At 49.1% G+C, this 26,839-nt stretch overlaps 1 protein-coding gene across 1 annotated transcript in view; it reads left to right on the top strand.

Annotated features, from left to right (window-relative positions):
• Window positions 1–26,839, top strand: part of Eya2 (EYA transcriptional coactivator and phosphatase 2) — a 151,378-nt gene that overhangs the window by 12,546 nt on the left and 111,993 nt on the right. Inside the window, exons 2-4 of the mRNA XM_013518289.1 lie at window positions 432–477; window positions 3,639–3,781; window positions 13,914–14,030. Coding sequence (XP_013373743.1) covers window positions 432–477; window positions 3,639–3,781; window positions 13,914–14,030 — 306 coding nt within the window. The remainder of the gene's footprint in view (window positions 1–431; window positions 478–3,638; window positions 3,782–13,913; window positions 14,031–26,839) is intronic.

Raw genomic sequence — 26,839 nt, 5'->3', positions numbered from 1 at the left:
GACATGGACGCACAGGGCCATTCTGCGGTTCTTGGGGCTGGTTTTGAGGCAGAGAAGGCAGTGGTTCTCTCCAGGAGGATGAGGCGCTCGCTTGGCCAGGCCCCAGCTGCGGTGCTATGAGGTCAGGTGATCTGTATCAATCACATCCTTTGTGTCTCTTTGGCCTCGGTTCTCCATCTGACAGTGTGCAGGGCTGTAGCTCCTACTCTGATGTTTGAAGTGCTATAGATTCTTTCTATGACTTCCCGGGGATGCAGGGCACTCAGAAAGCGTCCCGACCCCCTTTAGGAGGAGAGTGCCACAGTGTGGGGCGTCAGGTAAACCGGGGTGGACTCCCTTAGTCCCTCCCCCTTAAGTCACCGTCCGAAGTCACAGCCTCTGCAGAACATCACCTCATGGGCTAAACTCTTCATATTTCCCCCACCCCACAGGCATCACCAGAACGGCTGCCCTGAGTGTGCCCCAGCTCCCGGCAAGGTGAGTGTCCTCGCCTGTCCCCTGCTCGTGCTGCCCCTTCCTCCTTTGAAGGTAGCGGTGGAGAGAGGGCTGGGGCCGGAGGTTCCCTGCTGGTCCACCTTTGTCTCACCACGGGGGAATGGGACAGCCCAGCTCTCTACCCCATAAAATGAGTGAAAACGTGGGAAAGCCGCCTAGGAGGGGCCTGGGATCTTGCTCTGAGAGTGTTGGCTGTTGTCTTCTTTCTTGTCTTTGCTCATGCTTTCATTCTTTCCTTGACTCGATCTCAGTCCTTTCCTTCTACCTCCTCTGCCCTCGGCCCTCCTCTCCGCTCCTTCCTTCTCCGGTCCCCCTCTCTCTTTCTCTCCGTGACTCTTCCTCCCTCCTGCTCTCGCCCTCCCTCCTTTTTCTGTTCTTCCTGTTCCTCGGTTCACCCCGCACTCCGAGGGACCACATGCTGTGCTGAGCCCTGAGGTACTGGGGTGAGGGAGACGCAGCTTCTGCCCGCAGATGGTGGGGAGACAGAGCTCCAGGACCGGGAGGTGGGAGCCCAGGGCTGCGCGCGGCTCACCAGAGCGCCCTCTGCAGGCCGCCCTCGGACCTGCCGGGCTAAGCCCCGCCCCCCGCTGTGCCACCTTCAAGGCGGATGCGGCGCTCCTGGCATCTGTGCATCTTCCTGCCTACCTGCCAAGGAGAGACTGTTGGGAGGAAGACATTTGCGTGGCCCGCCTCAGATATTTGGGGGGTAAGGAGTAGCTGCCAACCAAGGACCGTGAAATCTCCGACTCTTCTAAAGGCCTGGGGGTTAGAAAGCGCCACCATCCTTTCTCTGGCTTTTAACTTTCACCCCCCTCTCCCCGTTTAATCCGAGTCGCTTAACTTGGCTTTGATGGGAAGCAGGAGTTGTTCATCTCGGATTTCTACCTTCTGCTTCTCTTCTGAGGCAGGGTGTGACTCGGGAACACTTTCCAGCACAATTCTCTGAGCAGCAGGAAGCCCCAGGCACCCTGCAGAGCCAGGATATTGACTGATGAAACGCCCTCCAGGATTGGTTCTGGCATCTCCAGCGCAAATGAGATTCATATGCATTTCGGAGCAAGTTCCCCAAATAATCCTTTATCACAGCGGTTGAGTCAAAAAGAAAGCACAGCAGGCAGACATGTGCTTATAATTCCATAAACTTTTGGTTCACCTTACACCTGCCATGAGGCTTCCTAGCCAGGCAAACCTGCCATGTTTAATAGCTGGGGAAAAAATATCTGGGGCCAAACAAGTTTTAACGACAGTGATGTAATGTCACCAAAATGGACCCAGACTCAGATTTTGGGGTCTCATCAATGTTTGCCAGCGCTCACACACCAGTTGGAGTAGTCAGATTGCCCCAGCTGTGGTGTCCAGCCGGGGCCACATGGTGGAGGGAGTTAGGGTGTGGCCAGCTTCCACGGTGTACGACAGTTGTGTGCTTTGGGTGTGTTGCTGAGCCTCTGACAGCCTGTGTTCTCTTCTGCAAAGTGGGCATAAGGATAGAAGATATCTCTGTGAAAAAAAAAAAAAAAGAAGAAGATATCTCCGTGGGTTGGCAGAGTTGCGAGGTTTAAATGATCCAATCCACATAAAGTAGTAATTAGGACAGGGCCTGGCACAAGAGAGGCATGAGATTTGCTAGCTGTTTTTATGACTAAGTGAAGTAACAGTAAAGGCTGTTGCAGACAGAGTGACACTCAGTCTGGAGGTGGTTGCTACTCAAGGCCAACTAGTAGCACCATAGAACAAACTTGCAGAAATACGTACTTTCCAAAAGAAGGCGGGGGGGGGGGGAATGAAGTTTGTGTGTGTGTGTGTGTGTGTGTGTGTGTGTGTGCAACCTCCTGGTTTTAAAATATTGGCAACAAGTCCAAATTAGGGAGAAAAATAAATACACTGCCCAAAGAAATGATATCTGTGGATCCATGGGCTGAATGGCCCGTGGGCCACTGCCACCCCCGCTTTGTGTTAGAATAATTCACTGACTGTATCCTCCTGTAGGGCGTAAGTGAGAAGTAGTAGCACAGCTGCAAGGTCACAAGCATGGGCTCTGGAGTTGAACTCCAGAGCTTAAATTCTAGATTTACCTCATTCTAGCTGTGACTTCAGGTCTCTGAGCTTTGATTTTTTTCATCTCTAAAATGGAAATTATATAACCTTCCACCCAGAGTTCCAGAGAGGCTCCAATATGCCAGAGTTATATGACCCAATTCCCAGCCTAGCAGTCATTGTATTAGAAATGTCTTAGTGATCAGCCCCTGAAAGCCTGGCCCTTTATGGAAATTGTTGTTCAGCTTGGAACACAGAATCCAGTTGTGGCCCTTGGGTGGAAGCAACTCCAGCTGATGTCAATTTATAAGGACTTTTTGGAACAATCTGGAATAATTTACAATATAAGTGAAAATGCGAAAATCAGGCCTTGAGGAAGACCAAGAGTAGCCGAGCTTCTGGGACCCCGGCAACAGGAAGGAACTGAAAGACAGTTTCTTTCACAATGTGACTATTGGAATAAATTATTCAGCCTAAGATTTAAATCCCCAGGACAGAGCCTGATCTGATAATCTTGCTTCATGTGCCAATCCTTTGGCTAAGAGCAGAACATCTTGACTGACAGCCCTGTTAAACTTGGGAAGGTGTCTAAATTAGGACAGACAGTCAGGGTGGGACAGGTTCTGCCGCAGTAACCAGTAAACCTTGAAGTCTCAGTGGTAGCACATAGCAGAGGTTTCTGTTACTCTCAGGAAGTCCAGAATGGACTGGGTGAAATTGCAGGGCATCTCTCCTCCGCAAGCTGCCTGGGAACCAGGGTGCTCCCTGTCATGATTTTGCCACTTGCAGACTTTCCCTCACCTTTGCAGGTGAGCAGGGGAATTGGAGTGGGTGTTTTTATGGGCCACACCTGGGCATGGCTTACGTGTCTACCCTCACTCCGTTAGGTAGAACTCTGCCACTTGGTCCAATCTGAGTGCAAGGGAGATAGGAAACAATCCTCCAGGTTCCCAGAAAGAGGAAAATCCAGTGAGATTCGATGAGCACAGAGGTTGCTTCTGCCCTGAAAGACTGACTACCCAAGGAAAAATGGCAGTGTTGACAACAAGATCCAGGGGAAGTGATGCTGGGTGCCGAACTAAGATTTCTTCTTCTCTCCTTGCATGCAGACCTTGTCCACGTGTCCCGCCCAGCCCACCTTCTGCAGCCATGGCAGCCTATGGCCAGACACAGTACAGCACTGGGATCCAGCAGGCCGCCCCCTACACAGCATACCCGCCTCCAGCGCAAGCCTATGGGATCCCTTCTTACAGTGAGTACCAGGCAAGCCCTTGTTTCCCCCGTCGACCCCCAACATTGTGGTCTTGGTCCTGTCCTATTGCTCAGTTAAATGCAGAAGGGTAGATGCAGCCTAACTCATTTTGGATTGGAGATAAAAAGAGAAGAGACCCTATAAGTACGGTTCAAATTCTAGATTATGTCAAAGGTTCTTTTGAATGCAAGAATCAGAAGCTTAAACCAAGCTGGTTTAGGGAAAATACGAATTTAATGGTTCACATACAGGTTGATGTGGGGGTAGAGTTAACGACCTCGATGGCTGACCCCAGATACTCAAAGCACATCATAAGGAATATGCCTCACTTGCTTTCCTCTGAGTGGACCTTGCTCCCATAGAAGCTGTCCCCATGTGACAGCAAAACTGGTGCCTATAAACTTTGCATCCTTTCATCTCCTGGAAAAACATTTTGCCAGTACTTCCAACAGAGTCCCATGTCAGCCTGCATGGGCCAACCAGGATCATTTGGCAGTGCTTGGAGCAAGACAAGGCGAGGGGGCAAGGGAAATAAGGAGGCTGAAGCAGGCGGATGGTGTATTGTGTGGGGGGTGGCTCTCTCAAAAGAAAACCCAGAGCTGGTCTAGGATGAGAAGCAGAAGTAGAGGCTGGAGAGGCAAAAGCCACAGACCTCTTGACCGTCAGCACATTACTGTTAGGGACTGAGGACTTCATGACCTGGCTGCCTACTAACTAATCTGCCTCGGCCTCTGCTCTTCATTTGCACCATTCCCTCCTCTCTTAATTGATACATTAACCAAAGCTTCTCAGTAGTGAATGACGACACCCTGACGTTAATCAGCTTAAGGAAGCAAGAGAGCTTATTGTCTACACAGCTGAAAATTCTTAGCGCATTGGCTTCAGGAAGAAGAGGTGAATCCAGGCCCTTCAGTGATATCAGACATCATGTCCTGTTTCCCACTATGGTGGCACAGAAGGGCCCACCACGGCTGGGCTGCAACGCCCACCACAGGGAAAGCTTGCCGCCCAGGACTTCCGTACGGGCAGGGATTTCTCTGACAGGCATCCCTGACTCAGACACAGGCGCGGAGAAGATGGGCTTCTCCAGATGACCACATTTGGCTGATGCCCCCGTGCAACCTGGGTTCGACTCGGCATCTCCCACGGGGTGGGCATGAACAGCTGATCTGAATGTGAGGGGGATGGGTGCAGGAGCAGGAAGGGCAGGTGGGGCCCCCAGGGTGTGCTAATGGCTCTCCAGTGCAACCGAGCCCCAGGCCAGGGGAGAGAACGCAGGGTTGGTGGGCGGCAGACCTGCCTTCCACATAACGACTCGGTTTCCTCAGCTATAACATCAGTGATCATCTCTTCTCCCAAACTGACGGGTATAGCTTCACCATGGAGACTGAACCTGATGTTCCTTTTCCTTTCCTTCCACCCCACCTCTGCCCTCTCATTCCTTCATCATCTGTTCATTCACTCATCCAGCACTGGTCCTGTGTGTACAGTGGCCCAGGTACCAAGACGGCCCCTATCTCCATGGTGCTTAGAGTCTAGGCCGAGGCTAAAGACACGGGGGGGGGGGGTGATGTGATCTTTGGCTATTTTTTTTTTTAGTCTCTTAAATATACTTGGCTTTTTAAAAATTGCAGGTAATTGCCAGTTTCAAAATGGCAAATGTTTTTTTAAAATGGCAAATGAGGGGCTGGGGATTTAGCTCAGTGGCACAGCACCTACCTGGCAAGCGCAAGGTCGTGAGTTCGATTCCCGGTACCAGAAGAAAAACAAAACCAAAAATGAATAAACAAACAAAAAAAGGGCAAATGTTTACCTAACAACTCACGCTTCCATTGTCTTTAAACAGGGGATCAGGCAGGCCACAGTTTGGTATCTAGAGTGTGTGGCCCTGAGAAAGAATTATTCCCGCTAAGCCTCCTTGGTCACAGTCCCCACCCAGCCCGTGTTACTGCCTTGGACTCTGCCTGGCTCAGGAACACATTCCGCCTTGCAAACCTTGGCCTTGAGGGAGGGAAACATTAAGCAAACTTAAATTTTTATATTTCAAACCGTGACGCATGGTATAGAGGAAGGCAAGAAGCTCCTGAGAGAAAAGAGAATAAGAATGATTTAACTTAGGTTCCAGGGCCAGTTCAGCCTCCTGGTGCAGCATCCAGTTGAGGAGCAGCCATGGCGGGGGCACGAGGCAATACATGCGGGCCAGGTGGGCAGAGCCTCAGAGGCCCCCGAAAGGCTTGGGGTTTATTCCAAGGGGGACAGAAGCCGTTGGCAAGCTGGTGAGCAGAGTGGCTGCTACGATGCAGGGACTACATGTGGTGGACACTGTGGTGGGGAGGGCAACATGGAGCGGGCAAGAGGGGCCGGTAGGCAAACTGAGAAAGCCCGGAAGGGATCATGGGAGCCTGGGCAAGGCTGTGGCAGGGAACCGACCAGGCAGAAAGAGTCAAGAGCCTTCCGGAGGCAGGAGTGACAGGTCCTGTTGGCGCATCAGGTCGGGCATTAACAACCGTCACCGTCATCGACTTCTTGTCACTCACTTCGCTTTATGTCCATTAACTCCTCTAATCCCCACCTCAACCCTACAAGGAAGGTCGCAGCATTATCCTCCCTTGAAGGCTGAAGAAACAGGCTCAGAGAGGGCGAATAGCTCACCCAAGGTCACCCAGCTGGCTGGTGGCAGAGGCAGGATTAAACCCAGGCAGCCCGGCCCCGGGGTTAAGGAGCCCCCACCCAGTGAGTCCCACGGCCCAGACATGCGTTCCCTAAATCCTGGGGGATTACCTGTGACAGGCCTGGGCCAACAGGTGTGGGCATCTCGTCTGCTCTCTCTCCCTCCTACGCTGGAAGACTTGTGACACAATCACACGAAGTTGCCCCGCCTGGCTGACAGCCAAGAACAATGCAGCCGTATTATTTTTCACATAAAGGAGAAAACGAGCCCTGTTCCCAGACAAAACATGGCATCAGATGGAAATTAATTTGGTTCAAAGTTATTTTACTGTCTCGGTTGCTTTCAAAGAGTCTCTTTCCAGACGATACCGGGTAGGCGACAAGAGCGCATGGTCTGGAGCCCTGGTGCTAGAGATGGGAACCTGGGCCAGTGACCTCACCTCCTGGCTCTCAGTTTCCTCACTCATACAATGCAAGTAATCCTAAATCTGGCTTCCTGCTTACTGTGTGGATTAAATAAAGTCACCTATGTCAGAGATTGTCTGGCCTTTTCTGTAAAGCTCCACATAGTAACTAGTTTCCAGCTTGGGAGCCGTATTGTCTCCATCATAGCTACTGAGCTCTGCCTTTATGTTATAAAAACAGCCAGGCAATGTGTCCCAATAAAACTTTATTTACATAAACAGGCAGGGAGTAGATCTGGCTGGGAGCCCTGATCTACATAAAAGGCCCCGCCCACAGGAAGTGCTCAGTGAATGACAGCCATGTGGGCGGCAGTGGGCAGCCATACACACCCAGAATGGCCATGTCACTGAATACTAACAGGGGGGATGAAAAGCTGCGTCGCTCTGCACATGCCCGTGCCCAAGCAAGCAGTGTTTGCTTATTGTCCGGACCAACCTTGCCGAATCTTGTCAAGAAGTTTTTTCGTTGCTCCTTAGCAAATCGCACTACTCACAGTTGTTTAAATAGCTGCAGGGAAATATAATTGAGCAAACGGAGACAGGGGCGTCAGGAGTACTGAGTATTCTTTTTCTCAATTCATTATGCAATATTTAAGACATCTGGAAAAGATAAAGAGTAATACTACAAATACCCACAAACTGGCCACCCAACTTAAAAAAGGGAGGTACTCTCCAAGATATTTCCCCTCTGAATTTGAGGTTCATCATCCCCCTGCGCTTCGCATGGAATGGGAGCTAGCAAACCGGTCGGTATAGAACCAGATAGCTAATGTATCTGTCTCTCTAGCCTCTCAAGTGCTGAGCTGTGCTGCATATGACTGTGTGTCCTGTTTCAGTAAATCTTTGCTTCTGAAAACAGGCAGCAGATCACATTCGCCTCTAGATGGTAGTTTGCTGATGCCGGATGTAGGTATTTTAGACGTGCTTTACACTTTATACATATGCATTATATCTTTTAGTAGGCATTCTTTTGCAATTTGCTTTCTCCACCCCACACTGTGCCAGAGATATTTGTGACTACTCATACGTGTAGCGACACTTCATTCATTCTCACTATTGCATAGTAGTCCCTTAGTTGACTGCAGCATAATTCACTTACCCCTTTTCTCGCAGGTGGTCGCTTAGGATCTGGGAGTTTTGTTTCCCCTTACACAGGATGCTCAGGTCAAAAACCTAAGAGTGGAATTTCTGGGTCCTGGAGCACACGTAACTGCTGTTTCCGGACAGCCCTTGTCTGTAGTGTGTAACAAGCAACACTGATTTCTTGTTTTTTCTGGGGCTGTGGCTTGGCTGAGTGGGCCTCCGGCAGGCTGCCTCATCTCTCTCGTGCAGCTGTGTGCGGCTGGCAGGTTAGCTGAGCCTGGCCCCTCGGCAGCAGCCTGAGCTTCTCACAGCCAATGGGCCCGCTCTCCAGGACAGCGAAGGTAGAAGCTCAGAGCTCCCGGGCCCGCTCTCCGGAGCCTCAGTCCCTCAGCCGCTTCCACCAGTCCTGGCAAGGCACAGGCCAGCCCAGCCTCTAGGGGTGTGGGGGGAAACCTGGCCTTGATGAGAGAAGCTGCAAAATATTCCAGCCGTAGCTTTCACCCTACCACGATGCATATGTTTTTCTATTTTATTTTTATTAGCATCTATTAATTGCACATATTAATGGAGTTCCATGTGATATTTCAATATTGTATACAGTGTGCATTGGGCAACCCCAGCCACCCTTTATTTGCTATCCTCACTTCTAGAGATCACTATTCTACATTCTGGCCAACCTTTTTTGGCTTTCACATATGAGAGAAAACATGGGGTATTTTCCTTATTTCACTTAGCATCATGTCTCCCAGTTCCAGCTTCTTCACTACAAATGAAAGGATTTCTTTCTTCTTGATGGCTGAGTAATACTTCATTGTGTATATATACCACATTTTCTTTAACCAGTCATCTGTTTATTGATGGGCACCGAAGCTGTTTCCACAGCATAGGTATTTCTGTGCATATCTGAACTTCTGAGTGAAGTGGAGATCTGCCCGAACAGAACTCTGAGCTATTAGCATCTAATGCTGGAGGTAGAAATCCATGGACCAGAAATCAGTACTCCAGACACACCTGGACTTTCCCCATCTACCTTAGAATCCTTTCACACCTGCCTGCTGTTCAGAAAAGCTACGCAAAGGCAGGATTTTGCTTCCAGATAGTTCCAAGGGGTGGGGCGCAGGCCTTCCTCCTTCTTCCCTCTGTTTGCCTGTAGCTTGATTGCATGAAATTACCAGCACCTGTGAAGACACAGAAAGAGAGTGAGACTGTAAGAAGCAAAGAGCTTGGTGATGCTGTGGGAGGGGAGAACTGGAGGCGGGGCGGACGGATCATTTGTGGCTGTTACCTGTACAGTGGTCTCTGGATTGCTGGGGGTGTGTACACAAATTGACTTTAAAGGAATTTTATGTTATGCATTTGTTTTAATTGCATATGTCTTGGTCATTATTGCTTCAGGCCAGCAAACAGATTTTAGGTGGAGTTGTTTTCTTTCAAAAGTACCTGCAATGTCTAGTCCTGGGACACAGAAAAGCCAAGCAGGCAGGTGCAGCAGAGGGAGGAGGGGAGACTGTTCCACATCATTCATTTATTTTCTGTGGTCCGTCTCCTCCTATCAGAATGTGAGCTCCAAGCAGTGCCATGTCTCCACTGCCAAGAATCTGGGTCTTTGGCCTGTTGTTGGTAGGACATGAATTAATTAATTAATTGATTAATGTCTGATGGGTCACTGCTATTGGCTAAAATAGATGCAAACTGTCACTTCAGTGATCCCATGAGCCAAAGCCAGAGGCACCGAGCATCTGATGGAAGCCCCATCCTTAGTTACTTTTCTCATTGCTGAGACAAAATACCCAACACCCAAGGTTAAAGGGGGAAGGTTTATTTAGCTCACGCTGGCTCTAAGGCAGGGTGGAATGGCAGAGGGGCAACCATTTGTGGCAGCAGAAGACACCAAAAGCAACAAGAGAGATGGGGAGCACAAGCTGCTTTCTGTCTCTCATATTGTATGCAGGCTACCCGCCCTAGGGTGGGTATACACTCGCATCCTAAAACCCAGCATTAGAGCATGAATCAGTCACAAACTCTAGATTCAGCCACCCCAAAAACCCTGGCCCCCAATGACCATATGAGGCTTTGGGGGAACATCCAGACACAAACCACAGCACCCGGTTGTCATTTTGTGAAGAGGTTCATCAGAAATTCTGGGGGAGTTGGAGGTCTTCTGTGACCAGTGTGGTCCCACACATCAAGCTGTTAGGTTGCCTTTGAACTCAATCACTAGGACCAGTGATTCTCATCTGCTATGAAAGACAGGCTGTTGGTTTTTGCTTTTTAATTTTCATTCCATCATGGGCTGATACTTTAGTGAAACAAAATAAAATGAATTTCAAATGCGTACAAAATATAGGTCCAGAGATGGCCATAGACATTACAGCTCCATCAGGTTGCTACAAGACTTTCCAAATACTTTTGTCTCAGTGTCGTCCTTCCCCATCATAAACTTGTTACAGGTCCGTGGAGCACAGTCTGGCCACACTGACTTATAGGCAAAGTCCTTCATGTCCCCCTTTCCCAATCATCTTCTATTCCCTTTCTCCTAGGCTAGAATTTTATGGTCCAACCTCTTCCAAAAACAAAAGGAGAGGTGAAAAACTTTATTTATTGTCTTTCATATTTATTTATTCATCAGATATTTGGGGGGCACCTACAACCTGCCAGTGAACTATGTGTAGGAATGTTGCAGAGGACCAAACAGATGCAGCCCCTGCCCTCCTGCAGCTCTCAGCCTGAGAAGGAAACCAGTGTCAGACAAACAGGCTGTGACAAGTGGCACGAAGGAAAAGAGTTGAGTGCCGTGGAGGCAGCAGGTCTTTCTGGGGCAACTTTAGGCTGAGAAACAGTACAAAAGCATTAGCCTGATAATGAAGAGGGAATGTGCATTCCAGGCAGAGGGGATGGTATGTGCAAAGGCCCTGAGTCCAAAGATATTCTTGCAGTTTGTCTGTATTTGAGAAATGAACATACCCTTGATGCAGGAATTATGTTGCTCATACCCAACTGAGATTCTCTAATATGTCTGGAGGAGGTACGTCATCCTGTTTTGAACTGTAGTATCAACCCAGAGCTTATCGTCAGGAGATTGGCTGAATATACAGTGATATTCCAAACTGGCTTTCTTTCCAGCCACTAAAATTAATGAGAGGCTGAGCACATGGCTTGAGTGAAGGGAGATCAGGGGAGTGCAGAGAAGACAGTCTTGGAAAGTTGGGCAGTGCCCCCGTAGGGCCTTGGATGGCATCACAGGAATTCAGATTTGCTCCAGACGCACAGGGAAACACTGCACCCGGTGCATCGTTGACCATTCCCAGGACACAGAGCAAAAGAAGAAGGTGCCTGTGGCTGTCATCATTACTGTTACCGAAGTCTTGCACCCTTTCACACCCGCTGCTCAGAGGCATCAGGATTAGGACCCTTGACTTCACATCTGTCTGCCAGCTGCAAGAACCCAGTCCAGTGAACTGGCTTTCTGAGCCTCACATTCTATGTCTTTAAAACAAGGAAAATAACATTGTTTGTGTCATGGATTTGCCATAAGAATGAAAAGGATGTGTGTGTTTTCAAGTGCCTTGTTCAGAGCTGTTTCTGTTCATGCTTTTCTCTTCCTTTAATTTCTCAACTACCCTGCATTTCATAAGGAAGGAGACATCCAAGCTGGGCTTGCAGGGGAAATGTCCCAGGTCACTGAGCAAGCCAGCGAAACACTCCAGCCCATGTCTGTCTCAAAATCCATCTCGCATTTTATGGCAGTGATTGGTGGAGGAGAAGAGAAACCGCAGTTACAAAATTACCCCCAGAACTAGAAAATGCTCCGTAAGGAAATGAAATTTAAACAGCTAGGTATGGTGGCACATGCCTGTTATCCTAACCACTTAAATGCTGATGCAAAAGTATCGTAAGTTCGAGGCCAGCCTGGGCAACTTAGTGATACCCTATTTCAAAACAGAAAAAAAAAAAAAAAGAAAGAAAGCCTGAAGCTGAACCTCAGCACTCCCTGGGCTCAATCTCCAGTACTGCAAAAGGAAAAAAAAGCTAAGCAGCAGCAAGATACTGTTTTATACTTAAGAGACAGACAAAGATAACCAATGATTTAATACAGAGTATGGAGGAGTGGGCACTAATTGAAACACCACTTAGCAACTGTCTTGGTTACTTTTCTCTCATTGCTGAGACAAAATGCCCAAGCCCAACATTAAGGAAGGAAAGGTTTATTTAGCTTACAGTGTGTGGAGGTTTCAGTCCATACTTGGCTGGCTCCAAGGCAGAGTGACACATGGCAGATGGCAAACATTCATGGCAGCAGAAGACTGCCAAAGCAACAAGAGCACAAGGGAGGAGCGGAGACAAGCAGCCTCTTTCCCTCCCTGACATTGTATGCAAACTGTCTGCCCCAGGGCAGGTGTAGCACTCACATCCATAATTCCAACACTGGACCATGAATCAATCACAAACTCTAGAAGCCCGTCCCATGACTGCATACGAGTTTGGGGGGACATCCAGACACAAACCATAACAGCAACATCCATGAAAATTTAAGATTCTCTTGCTCTTAGACTTACCAATTCCATCTAACTACTGGACATTTACCTGGAAAATGTACTTGTCCATGAATGCAACAATGTGAATATAATGACTATAAACTAAGCTACAGCAAATAGGTTTTATATACAAGTATATACACATAGGTAATTTGTATCTCTACATATGCATATTTTATATATGAAATACGATGCAGCTATAAATGTAAAATAAGAAAAAACTTCATAGTCTGATCGAGAATTATCATTATCCCATATTATGAAGAAATGAAAGTAAAAAGAGGAAATTGCAGAACAGCATTTATAGACTACTCCCATTTATTTTTAAAAGAGGAAATAATATGTAGACATATACATATACATAAGCCTTTATATGCATGGAACCTGTGTGCAGGTGAGCACAAGAAGCAGGTGATGGTGCCTATGGAAAGAAAAGCTGGATTCGGGCTCAGAGATGGATAGGTACACTTTTCTTTATATCTGTGTACTATTTGAATTTTCTACCATGTAAAAAATGCTGGATCAGACTCTCTCCCTCAAGACAGTCTGTTTCCTACCCAGTTGCTTGTGGAATTTTGTACCTGTGCATTGTATGAGCACACCATAGTTGGGCTGGGCGGAAGGCAGATTTATGACTGTGGATACGAAGTTTTTGGATAAGTAGCAGCCTCCTCACCCTGAGATGAGTAGAGCAGGTATCTTACCGTGACATGGCATCATCTTTGCAAAGGAAGGATGGTGAACTTAGCACCTTCACCCCAAACCCCAAAGGACCTTTATTCAAGCTATACATGGTGCTACTCAGTGGAGCAGGGTGCTACAGACTCACACACCCACGGAGCTAGGCAGGTGGCGTGAAGCTGCCTGCCCACACAGAGTGAGGCCCGCCTCGACCTACCTTGCCCTTTCCACTTTTCATAGTGTCCTAGAATGTTAAAATTTTGTAACTCACAATTTTCAAAAATTTACCGCTGTAAGGAAAATAGCACAGCAGCCCCAGACTCAGCATCACAGAGGCAGTGTGGAATCCGTGACTGACACGGGAAACACAAACCGGGGAACCCGGAAGGCAGCCTGTGGTCACAGGGGGACACAAACGTGGTGTTTCTGGACTATCCCGTTGTCAAGAAAAGCTGTAAGTCCATAACTTTTAGTGAAATCTTAACATTTTTTTTTTAAAAAGCAACTAATTCAGATTTTCCTTTCAAATAAAGGTGCAGGGTAAGCAAAGGACGTCTGTAGACTAACTTCCGCTCTCAAGCATTTCCTGGTTTGGAAGCTGCTAACCTCATGCCCTGTCGTGACTCAGGAGCTCTTCAGGGGGTGACGCGGAAGCATCCTAATGATGTTTTATTGGTGCTTCTTTTTCCTCTTTCCAAGGCATCAAGACGGAAGACAGCTTGAACCATTCCCCCAGCCAGAGCGGATTCCTCAGCTACGGCTCGAGCTTCAGCACCTCGCCCACTGGACAGAGCCCGTACACCTACCAGATGCACGGTCAGTTTGGTGCTGCGGCCCTGCCCAGCTCTAAGGCACCTCCTGAATTGGATGTCGTGTTCACTGATTCACTGGCTTAGCCGATTTTCTGAGCACCTACTATGTGCCGGGCTCTGTCTCACACAGTGGAGTTACAATAGTAGATAAAATATACAGGCGACCTACCCTCATGGCGGTTCCAGTGACAGCAGGGAGAGATTGATGGTAAGAGTCAACAGATGAACAGGGTGATTTTGGAAGGAGGTGAGTCTAATGAAGCAGCTAAAGATGGCATTTGGGTTGAGAGTGATGAGCTGTTCAGACGTGGGGTGTGTAACTTCAGATTGAGGCAGCAGGGAAGGTTCTTTGAAGAGACCCACAGGGTGAGGCGGAGCCAGCCAGGCTCAGACCTGAGGAAGAGCGTTCCAGGCAGGGGGAGCCACCAGTGCCAAAGCTGCACGGTGAGAAAGGCTGCGATGTACCTGTGAGAGGGCACCGCGGAGGGGCAGACCCAGAGAGAGACGGCTGCTGGAGGGTTAGGGTGAGGGTTAGGTTTCGGCTTCTGTCTTAAGTGTGATGGCACAAGCAAGGCCGCTGAAGAGACGCAGAGGAGTGCCATGGAGTGGGTAACGGGCATGTAGGGAAAGAGTATATTCCAGGTACCCTGGAAGGGCATCCTGAGAAAGGGAGGAAAGGATTCCAGCATGCAGCCCCTGCCCCGGCTGTGCTAAGGAACTGGCTCGCCGTGTTCCCCTGCGCCTGCTTCCCAAATTTCATCAGCCAGTGGGCCCTTCTCGGCTCCAATCCCCTCGGGAGCCTTTGGAGTAAATACACGGATCAAAGGGCTGGTGGCAGTAGCTTGAGGTATTTTCCCCTCCATGCAAATTGAGAGAAATGGCCATCAAGGGTCTGAAAAGTAAAATGCAAGAATGAAAAGGTAATAACAAGGCGGCGGGCTCATGGGTGACTGCAGTTTTCTTGGAAGAAATGACTGGAAAGTGCTGTCATTCATTCCTACTTAATCTTTGACTAAGGACAGATGACGCTGGGGGTGTAGAGAAAGGGTGATGCTCATGCACACCAGCTCTTGGGAGAACGTCCTGAACAAGCCCGTGCCAGGGTTTCCAGGGGACGTCTTGGCTAACCCCGTCCTACTGCTCACAAGCGCCAGGGTGTGTCTCTGGTCCTCTTGTACAGTCTGCCCGCTGGCACTGTTGTTATTTGTATTTCACAGAAGAGCAAACCAAGGCGTGGGGAAAATGACTGATTTGCCCAGTGTCGGGACAAGTTTAGCTTCTGTCCCAGGGGCCTGGGTCAGGTCTCTCGGGAGTGTGGTGGAATCCCGACCCCCCCGCCTCACCCCAAAGCCCATGTCTTGATCGTGATATTTCCAGCCTCTTACGCTTCCTGTCACCTCAGTGTCTCTGAGTCCTACTGGAAGGTGAAAGCTGCACTGGCACATCTTTAGGGATGGAGTAAATGGTGGTGCCAGTCCCAACAGTAAAGACCTAGACTTGCCTTTGGCCCAGGCTCAAGCCAGTTCTTTCAGCTCTTCCAATAGAAACTCCACGTGCTGCCTCCGGGCTCCCACCGCTGCAGAGGTGGAACAATTGCGCCCTCCCCCACCCCAACTCCTCCCGGCTGTGTATTAAATGACTGCGGTGGTGCAGGCGTGGCCGGCTCCCTTCCTCCACTCCCTCATTCATCTTGCCTTAGCAAGCACCAGCTTTGTGCCTGGTACCCTTTTAGGCAGCAGGCGCATAACAGTCAGCAGAGCCAGTTCCCTCAAGGAGAGAAGGAGATAATAATCAATTAACAAATACATAGGTAATGACAGATTTTGAAAAAGCCAGTGAGGAACAAAATCAAGGAATCCTGATGGGTCATGAAGATCAGAGGAGGCGTGGGGTCAGCATCACCCAGGGGGGAAGGGATCTGAGTAGTGAAGAGGAGGCAGCCACGTGAGGAGCTGGAGCCTGCAGTGCAGGAGAGAGAACCGCAGCAGCAGAGGCCCTGGGGTAGGAACAGAAGCAGAACAAGGACTCTTGAGTGTGGAGTGTAGTGAGTGAGGGGAGATGCAGTTGGAAAGTGAAGGAGGAGCCCTCCTGAGACCCGGATATGCATGGTAGTGTGATTTCTTCTCCAGTCCTTTCAGCAACCGTGTGAGGTAAGCACCACTAACCCAGCTTTCCAGCGAGTGAAAGCGGGGCTCAGAGAACACAACTGATTTGCCCAGGATCTCAGAGTCAGTAAATATTCAGGACTGGGATTCACACTCCCGTTTGCAGAACCCCAGGCCCTGTGTCTCCTCCTCTGAGTGCCGACATTTCCGGGGTGCTTCTGGACTCCAGGTGCTGGCCTAAGCCCTGTGCCAGGTCCTGTTGTCACCCTTGTCTTACAGGGCGAGGAACTTGTCCCAGGTCACACGGCCTTGGCAGCGGCATGGGATGGAAGCCAGGCAGTGGCCCTCCAGAGCCCAGGCTGGGAGCCCTCACCCCGCCCTGCCCTTCCACACTCCCGTAGATCCAGCTAGAGGGTGATTCTCAGGAGTGACCCTGATGTAGGACCCCACCTCCACCCCAGCCCCCACCAGCCTCTCACAAATCAGAAACCCCTCGTGCTCTATTTCCACATTATTTCCTCATTGTTCTCAAGGCCCGAATGCAAGAAAGCTCAGCGGCAGCTGGGCTTTGTCCCATTAACTGCCTGATGTTAATGGCCGTGAACTGCTCTTGAGACAGGCCAGGCATTTTGCAAGCCTAACCTACTCCTCCTTTTCAAACACAAACACAGGCGCTCACACACCATGCCCATGTGCTTTCTATTAGCTTTTTTTTTTCCCCTCTGAGTTGTTCCAGAGGAGAAATAAACTCTCGAACAACTCCAAGCGTCTCGGAGGGAAGATGTTGGTGGGACCTAGCTTTGTAGAGAAGGAAGAGGAAGAGGAAGAGCCTGACCCAGGCTGAGCTAGGCTGAGGATGAAGACTTCCTAGTCCCCAGTCAGAAGCTGGGGTGAATCCTTTTCCTCTCTAATAATTAAAATCATTATTCCATACATGCTAAAAGAACATAAATGGAACCTACCCCTTTATTTTACAAATGGGTTGATTGAGGTACTGCCACAAAGTGGCCAGAATGAGATAAACTGGACACCTCCCTTAGGCTTGCTAGCTAATCTCACAAGCTTCCAGAACCTTCTGCAGATGCATTGCCCTCTGAGGCCCTGTTTTGAGATCTATACAGACTTGGATCACCCTGCCCTTCCACCCAACATGCAGAGCACAGAAAAGACAAAGTCCACAGCACGAGTTCAGCCTTTCTGTGGTTGTTTTTGGTTTTGGGGTTTTTTTGTTTGTTTTTTTTTTCAAGTTCACACCAAGGTTTTTATAGCTAAAATGTGTTTCTTATGGGTTTGGTTTTTTTTGTTTCTTTTTGGCTTCCCCTGATAAAACACTGCTATTCACAGAAAGCACCACAAGATTAAAAAGAAAAAACATCTCTAGAATGTATAATCAGAACCACTGGTACCAGAGGTGCGAAGAGCTCTAGACCTGGGCTGTGGTCCCCACACACAAAGCCTGACAAGGGGACCAGTCCACACACTGGGGGCTCCTCAGTGCCTCAGTTTCCTCACCGGTGACACTGGCCTTTTAGCAAGAGAGATGACTTCGTAGGGTTGTTGGGGTACTAAGTGGAGTGGCTTGGTCACACTGGTTAAGGGCTTTAGAGGTTGAGCTTTGTCTTTGTTATTTCTACTACTCCTATAATGTGGTGGTTCAGAGTCATTACAAATGGGAACGCTAAAGTCAGGCTGAGTTCACACCCCAGTTCTGCAATACCAGCCGTGTGACTTTGCACTAAGTTACACGTCAGTACCTCCCTGTCACTCCTGTAAGACGGGGTTGCTGGTAGTGCCGAGCTCATGGGGTGCTGTCATAATGAAATGCATTAATGTATGTGAAGTATCTAGAGCAGCTCATGGCACAGGCTAAGTGCGCTACAAGTGTTCTCATCCTAGGTTCAGCTGTGATGGGCCACGTTCTTCCCAAATTTGCTTCTGTTCCCTGAGCAGTCAGTTTCAGTAAGTGGTGGCAGTCAGAGGAGGAGAAATACTAATTAAGGAGGGCTGGTCATCTGCATCAGTATCAGCTCCCCTCTGTCGCCCTCCGTGTCACAGGGGAACTTAGAAACGGTGGGGGCCCTGTGCAGTAGAAATTCCAGACACCAAAAAGTGTTAATACCAAAGCTCAAAACCCCCCACCAGCGTGGAGTCATGGGACTCGAGGATGTAACAGACTAAAAGTTCACAGAAGACTTGTAGCCAGGGACCTGAGTTCAAAATCTCCAAATCTGGTTGCTGTTGGACTTACTTTAAAAACATCTGCATAGGATTCATGAAATCTAATACCATCCCTGGCGCCAATAAGCTGTGTGACATTCACTGGACAAGTCACTAAACTGTCCTGATCTGTATTCTGCAGCTCTAGTGCTAACAAATGCTCTGTGAACATGTAAAGGGGTCGAGGAAATTCAGGGTCAAACACATTTGTCAATGGTGGGCGCCTCAAGGCTAAATGAGAAACCTTTGGGGCTTTGGTAGGATGGTGCAGGTGGGACTCCTCAAGAGTAGGATTCAGGGCTGGGGATTTAGCTCAGCAGCAAAGCGCCTGCCTGGCAAGCGCAAGGTCGTGAGTTCGGTTCCTGGTACCGGAGAAAAACGAAAAACCAAAAAAAACAAACAAACAAGAGTAGGATTCAGAGCCAGGTGTGGTGGCACACACTTGTAATCCCAGCAGTCAGGAGGCTGAGACAGGAGGATTGTTGCGAGTTCAAGACCAGCCAGGGCTACAAAGTGAGCTCAAGGCCAGCTTGAACTGCATAGCAAGACCCTGTCTCAAAAAAAAGAGTAGGATTCAGTGAGCAGTTCTTCCAGGGGGATCTGAGGAGGAGCCCTCCCTCCAAAATCCTACCCTGTGCTCCACAAGAAGTCCTGGGGTACCTGATGTTTTAGGTCCCTTCCTGTGTTAAAATACCAAAATTCTTTGATTCGCTAGCTGTTATTTCTACAAAAGACATGTATTTCTTTTTATGCTTTAATTAATTTATTTCTTACCCAGATGTAATTTACATGCCATAAACTTGACTCTTTTGAAGTGTTCAATTCAGTGATTTTTAGTGTATTCATTAAATCATGCAACCATTACTTCTAACTCCCCAACATTCTCATCACCCCAAAAGAAATGCCATACCCATTAGCAGTCACTCCCTGTTCCCCTACCTCCTATGTACTCCTTCAGACATACAGAAGAGACCCATTAAAAGTTAGTCCTCTTTCACCTAATTTTGGGAGCAGGTTATGCATTTACATGGTCCAAACATCTATGAGATCTTTCTCCTATACTGGTCCTACGCCTACCCAGTTTGAAAGCCCCAGACAACTAACCACTTGCCATTGGTTCTGTGAACCCACCTAGAACTTCTTTCTGAGTATATAAGTGGAATACAAGCAGTCTATTATAATCACGCATTACCATGACAACAGTTAGTTCATAGGTGATTCATAAGTAAGGAAGTGATGCTAGGATAACTCCAAAGTTACATTAGTTCTTTGCATTTAACCCACCCCCCGGGTGCTGGGGATGGAACCCAGGACCCTGTGTGCACTGGGCAAGCACTTTACCGCCAAACTACATCTCCAGCTTGCATTTCTTTTATCATTTTTTTTCTTTTAATTATGATGATGTGCCGTGGTGCAGTTTCCATTGCGATTCCTGTGTTCTGGATTCATTGAGCTTCTTAAGTTTGTGCATTTGCATTTTCATCCGTTTGGAAATGTTTCAGCCAGTACCTCAAATATCTTCTCTGCTGTGCTGCCCCTGCCTCCCTCATCTTTACACTTGTATTTTCTTCACTGGCATTTGGTCTGCTCTTCAGTACACCCAGGGCATTTTCATCGCCCCGCATAGTTTTCATTCTAGAAGTTTGGGTGATTTCTTTGTGTCCTCCGTGTCTCTCTCATCATCTCCAGCCCTTCCCCTGGCTTCTCGAACAGACAGAACACAATCACGGTGTACCTCCTCCTGTCCTTGTCTGCTCTGCCATTCATTAGTTTCCACTGACTTCTCTCCTCATTCGCGGTCATACTTCCCTGTTTCTTTGCAGCCTGATCATTTTTGTTGGCTGTCATACGTTCAATTTTACCTTGTCAGAAACTGGGTGTTTGCATGTATTCCTGTAAATCTGCCCGAGCTTTGTTCTGGGATGTAGCTAGTTTGCTTAGAAACAGTTTGATTTTTGTCAAGTCTCGCTTTAAGCTTTATCATTTGGGATCAGAGCCACATTTAGTCCAGGGCAAAGTTTGTCTACTACTGCGGCAAATCTTTCCGAGTATTCTACCCAGTGCCCTGTGATCCATGAGTTCTTCCACTGCAGCTGGGAGCAGGAACTCTCCCCAGCTCTGCTGTGGGCTCCGGGGGTTGCTATATCTAATATTTTTAGGTGATTTTCTCCCAGCCTCTGGGTTCTGTCCCAGTTCTCTCCTCACACCTGTGCGGAGGTGGGGGACAGTTCTCAGGATAAACTGTCTGCAATCCTCTAGCACTCTCCCCGCCAGCACAGCTCTTTCACTTGGAGAATCTGCCTGAGAATTTTGGTCCCTACCCTTGTAGCTCCACCTCCCCAATGCAGGGAGTCCTCAGGGCTCTCCGGCGTCCCCTCCCTGGAGACTCTGCTGGGCAATCGTGAGCTCACCAATTATTTCTCCCTGAAAGGGGTCACTGTCCTTCATGCCCAATGCCCACTGTCCTGGGAACCTTGTTTTCAAACTCTGCCACCTGGGAGGCTAAATCCAGCTTCTGTAGTGGCCATTGCAATGGTTTATTTATTCTTTTATCCCAGTGCGTATAGTAACAGCAGCTGGAAGCAAAATACTTAATCCTGGTGAACACAGAGAGCTGCAAGGAGCACAGTTCTGTCTGTGTTGCCCCTGCTCTTCCCGTCCTCACCGTGGCTCCTCGAGCTCTGTTTGGAAAGCACTGATTTTTCAGTTCTTGCACATCATTGTGCATTTCCCCCTTGTTTTCATAATGCAGCACCTATGTTGTCTTGACAGCCCTTTCTATCAAGATACCTGCACCTCCTTTTGAAAGCAAGTCCTCTGTTTAATGGAGCACTTCCCTAGGTGTCAATGACTTACTATTATTTTTATTGGGATTGTTATTGCTTCTGTTAGTGCTCTGGTTACAAAGCTTTGTTGCTTCTGAGCAGCTTGCCTCCACTTGACTTTTTTCTTGAAGCTCTATTATTTCAGTGCAGTTTTTCACCACTCATGGTCTTTAAGGGAGGATTGTCACATTATGTCTCCTAGTTCAGAGGTCCCCAACCCCCTGACCATGGATCAGTACCTTGACCGGTTAGCAACCAGGCTGCATGCAGGAAGTGAGAGGTGGGCCAAGCAGCATTCTCATGTGTACTTCAGCTGCACCCCATGGCTCACATCACAGCCTGAGCTCTGCCACCTGTCAGATCAGTGTCATTAGATTCTCACAGGAGCACAAACCCTTCTGTGAACTTATAGGTTGCATACTCCTTATGAGAATCTAGTTAATAGTAGTAGGAATATAGTACACAGTGTAATAATAATAAATGTAATGTCCTTGAATCATCCTGAAACCATTCCCCCACAGAACTTTCATGGATATGTTTCCTTCTACAAAGCCAGTCCTCAGTGCCAAACAGATTGGGGACCACGGTCCTTGGTGATGTGTCATCATCCTTGGTGGTGACAGCATTCTGTGAACACTTCCAGACTTGCTTTCTTCATTTAGCTTTATATGTTGGCAGATATTTTAAGTCCATAGGTAAAAAGACCATCCCTCATCCTTTTTCTCACGGATGCCTATTATTCCATTGATGATGTGCTGTGAAAGATTTAAGCAGTTTCTTATTGGAGGTTATTTGGCTTGTTTCCAGTCTTCTGCAATTACCACCAACATAACTCTGCATGTCATTTATTTATACAACTATAGCTGAAGGGCAGGTATGCGGAAGTGTGACTCTGGGTCTAAACCCAGCAGATATCTCCAGGTTACCCTCTGTAGGGATTCTATCTGTTTAAATTCCCACCTTAGTGTCTGCAAACCTCTGTTTCCTGGAAGATGTGTCTGCCAACCCGAGTCACCAAACTGTTGGAGTTTTTGCCAACCTGATGCATGAAAAACCAGATCTCAAGGTAGCACTGATTTGTCTTACGGGTGAGGTAGAGCATCTTTTCAAATCTCTAGCCAATCTGTGTTTCCTTTTCTATGAATTACATCCGATTTCTAAAATATACAAACTAAGAGCAATACAGTAGCAGGCAGAGAGGTATGTAAAAAGAACCATAAAGCTTTAATCATCAGAGTAGTGACCTTCTAGTATGAACAGACTGATTAATTGGTGGAAGAAGCATACAGGCCAAAGAGGAATTGAGAACATGGGTAAGATGGCAGCTAAAGTCACTGGGGAAAGATGGACCATTCAGTGACCGGAATTGGAACAACTGCTTAACCATCTGGGGGAAAAACTCTATCCCTATTACTACGCACCAGAAAAAAAATCAAAAAGGGCCAATGTCAAAAGGAAACCCATAAAAGTGCTAGAATGAGAATGAGCAAAAACTGTATAACCCTGGAGTAGAAAGATCTCTTCTAACCATGACTCAGAAATCCAAAATCCATACATGAAAAGATGAACAAATGAATTGTGGAATTTAGGGTGGACATGGCAAAGGACACCAGCACCGAATGTGAAATTAAAATCACAAAAACCAACCAAACAACAAAAGACCACCTGGAAAGAAATATTTACATTCCAAATCAAAACAGATGCTACTCTTTTTTGAATGATCCTGCAGTGCTGTGGGTTGAACCTGCTCTGGAATGTGGTTCTTCTAAATCAGAGGTCCAGACTCCAATAGCAGAGTCACACGGGCAGCACACGCAGCATGAGCCAGATGTGGTGTCAGAGCGGACGGCGGGGCCTGTGGGGAACCAGAGGCCACGCCCCACCAAAGCTTTGGTGGACAGAGTTGCCTGGCTTCGGCTCATGCTGCCAAACTAGAGTGAGTCCCTCGCAGACCAAATCCTTACTTTTTTTTTTTTTTTTTTTTTTTTTTTCAAGATAGGCCTGAAACTGTTTTTGTGTGAAAGCTGCTTTTTCTTTACCAAATGCTGGCAACTGATTTCAACGCAATTATTGAAATCCTTTGTGAGGCCGAGAAGCACTTCCAAGGCCCATCTTCTTGCCTCCAATCTGCAACCTGGTTCTGGATTTTCTGAACCAAACCCCAGAGCCCGAGACCAGGAGTGGAAGACGCAAACTACAAGCCGTGTGATGACTGGGAGCCAGGCGGAAGGCCCCTGGGGACGTTCATCGGAGAAGCTGAGCGGCAGCCTGGTTAGAGCCCAGGCAGGGACTGGACTGGGCACCCCTCTTGGTGAAGCAGAGCCGATTCCTGTTTCTTCTTGTGGGCAAATAATAGAGCTTAAAGAAAAAAGTCAAGTGGAGGCAAGCTGCTCAGAAGCAACAAAGCTTTGTAACCAGAGCACGTTCTGGTGCCCTGGCCCCACCAGTTCTGAGCAGGCAAAGGCTGCCTGGTCCCACAGTGTCGGTCCAGACAGGAGCCAGGCTTGGCATCCGCGGACTGCCGGACTGAGGCCGGGTTTCCTGGTGTGAATCAGCATCTCTGCACCTGACGAGAGGGGTGTGGCCCCCGCACGTGTCACTCTTGCCTCATGTCACATCCCCACCTGTGGGTCACCTTCAAGTGTGCTGGCAGGTTCTCTGCCCCCTGCTTGAACCAGCGCCTTCCGCATTCAGGGCACAGGGAGGTCAAATGCACGGTCTCTGCTCCTCGTTACGTAACAGACTTGATTCGGTCACCTTTCTCCAGAAGCCGCTGGGCAGGACAGGTGAAAACAGCCAGGGAGATCAAGACGGTCTGGGGATCAGGAGGGAGCTTGCTTAACGACTCCTCACAGCAGCGCTGTCACTGGAACTTTCCAGGACGATGGCAGGTTCTATATCTGTGCGGTTTGATCCAGCAGCCACTGGGCCCAGAGGGCTGTTGAGCATTTAAAATGTAACCAGTGTGAGTGAGGAACTGGAGTTTTACTTTTGCTTCATTTCAGTTCACTGTAATGTAAATGTGGCTGGGGGATCGGGCATCCCAGCTCTCCGGGAGGGTCAAAAGCCAGTCCCTAACCTGGCTCATGTGAAGCGGGTGGAAGGCAACTGCTAGGTGTGACGGACTAAACTAGAACGCATGTTGAGGCCCTCACTCCTAATGTGGGGGTATTTGGAGAAGGCCTTTGGGAATAATTGGGTTAGGGCCCTCGGGGTGGGTTGGGGTCCCTATGAGAAGAGGGAGACCTCGCTGTCTTTGACCCCAACTTCCGAGTACCCACACAGTGGAAAGGCCACATGAGGACACAGCGGCAAGGCGGCCCTCTGGAACAGGAAGAGCGGCCACCAGAATGGTGAGAAATACATTTCCGCCGCATAAGCCAGCAGCCTACGATGTTCCGTTACCGCAGCCGGGCAGTGAGATGTGCAAAGGCGCAGGCAGAGAGCTGAGCGGCTGGAACAGAGGTTGTCTCTCCCCTGGAGACACCTTGCTGCTTTCCTCCCTGCTCCACTGCAAGTGGTGGGAGCTGTGCAATAAATAAGACCAACAAGGGAAATAAATGCCCAGGAGATGGCGCAAGTTGGGAGAGAGCTAAGGGAAAGGCAGTGTGGGGGGTTGCGGTTTTCTTTATGCAGACTGACCCGGGCTGGTTTCGCCAAGGATGAGAAAGTTGCACAGAGGCCTGAGGAGGGTGAAGGAAGGATAAGTGGGCGTCGAGGGGGAGAGCAGCCCGGGCTCTAGGGGACAAGGACCGGTGAGGCTGGAAGAAAGGAGCAAGCCACATGTTTATCCCCTGTGGCGCTCACTCTGCCTACAAAGTTATAAACGTTCTTCTCTGCACGTAGCGCAGTGTTCGATTTTGCCCATATCTCTTGAGCTACGCGCTGACTGTGTTTTCATAACACTTCCTAGGTGTCTCTGCCACCCCATCTCTCCTTCCTTTTTTCTGCGGTGTGACTGAGGACTGGTCGATGGTCATGTAAGGATAACTGAATGGCACACAGTACAGTTCCAAGCGAGCACACCGCAGGGCCATTCACAGGAAGATCATTGTATCTGAGAACCCGAGCACACAGCTTTTGTGTTGAAGTGGGAAGTGGCCTGTGGGTCTGGGACTGCGGTGGGCTGTACAGGAAGCAGAATCAGATGTTTCAGCTGCTTGTGCCCGAGTCCTTGTGGCATGAGGGAGGCCGTGGCCAGTGCATAAAGGAGCGGGCGGGGCTGACCTCCAGCGGTGTCATTATGTGTCATTGCACAAGCAATTTGACCTGGATCTGGCGGTGCCCTGTGTTCTGGGATCCCTTTACCAGAACCAGGTCTTCACCATCACGAGGATCTGCTAGGATATTCGAAAATCAGGAAGAACTAGGAACAGCATTCATTTTGTATGGTAGAACACTGTGCACCCCTGACATCTTCCCACTGAACTGTACTAGTGTCCCCAATAAAAGTGTCCCCACAAGTTTCCGAGCAGCTCCTCAGAGTACTGAAGCTCCCTGTCACTGGTGTACATGGCGGCAGCCACAGGCATGGGGAGAGGGCTGTGGTGAAGGGAAGACCATCCATCATTCACTCAGCAAACATTCACAAGTGCAGCTTCTGTTGGGCAGCATGCAAGAGGTGGGCTGTGCAGCCCTGAGCTGACCTGATCAAGCCTGGGGTTCACATCCCAGTGACAGGACACAGAAGGATATTTGTCTACTTGGCCTGTGTCCCAGGGGACTATAAATAAACTGGGTGGTTTAAATGATAGAACTTCATTTTCTCACCATTCTAGAGGGTCTCACAGCCCCAGGCCAAGGGGCTGGCAGGTCCCCTTGTGGTGAGGCCCTCCTCCTGCCACCCTCTGAGGTCACATGGCTTTGTTTGTCCCTGCGTGTGTCCGGAGAAAGATGGCTTGCATCTCTTCCTCTTCTTGTAAGGACACAGTTATGACCCGATCACCACACGGCCTCACGGGACCTTAATCTCCTCCCTGCAGGCCCTCCCGCCAAAGGCAGCCCACCGAGTGCGGGGAACACAATCCCGTGCGTAACAGCCAGTGAGCGAGGAAGCGAGCAGATGGCCAGTGACCTCTGCTGTCATGGCGCCGTGAGGAGCATGAATGGGATGGGCAGCAAAGAGGAGCTGGAAGGAGGGCAGGGTTCCCACAGAGCCGATGGTGAACCTGGCCATGGGACAGGCGTGTTCACAGTAGACAGAGCCCAGTGGCTGCGCAGAGGGGATGGGCTGAGGGGGATGGTGGAGGGTGAGGTCAGGCCTCGCAGAGCCGCATGCGCATATGGGAGCTTCCAGACTGTGTGGGAAACACCACGAAGCCACGGGGGTCTTGAAACAGGGAAAGTGATGGATGGAGAACAGATGACAAGGGAGGCGCCAGGAGCGAACCCGCCCCTAAACCAGCGCGGGTGCCAGTGCCCCAGGACCTAGGGGCCCGTTCAGAAAAGTCTAGAATCAGCCTGCTTGTCCATCTGCCTTCAAGGAACAAAGGCCGAGAGCTGGGCTTGGACACTGTTGCCTCATCTCATGTGTTTGTCATTTTCATTTCTGACGTTTCAATGAAATAAAGAAGCAAGCCCACAGCAAGGTCTGCACCTGCAAACCTTGCTGAAAAGGTGGCAGGATAAACCTCTCTCCTCCCCCTTAATTAGCAGGAGGGGAGAGG

This window comes from Chinchilla lanigera, unplaced genomic scaffold, assembly GCF_000276665.1.
Source record: "Chinchilla lanigera isolate Chin_1 unplaced genomic scaffold, ChiLan1.0 scaffold00044, whole genome shotgun sequence".
Lineage (NCBI taxonomy): Eukaryota > Metazoa > Chordata > Mammalia > Rodentia > Chinchillidae > Chinchilla > Chinchilla lanigera.
This window is presented reverse-complemented; position numbering and strand designations above follow the sequence as displayed.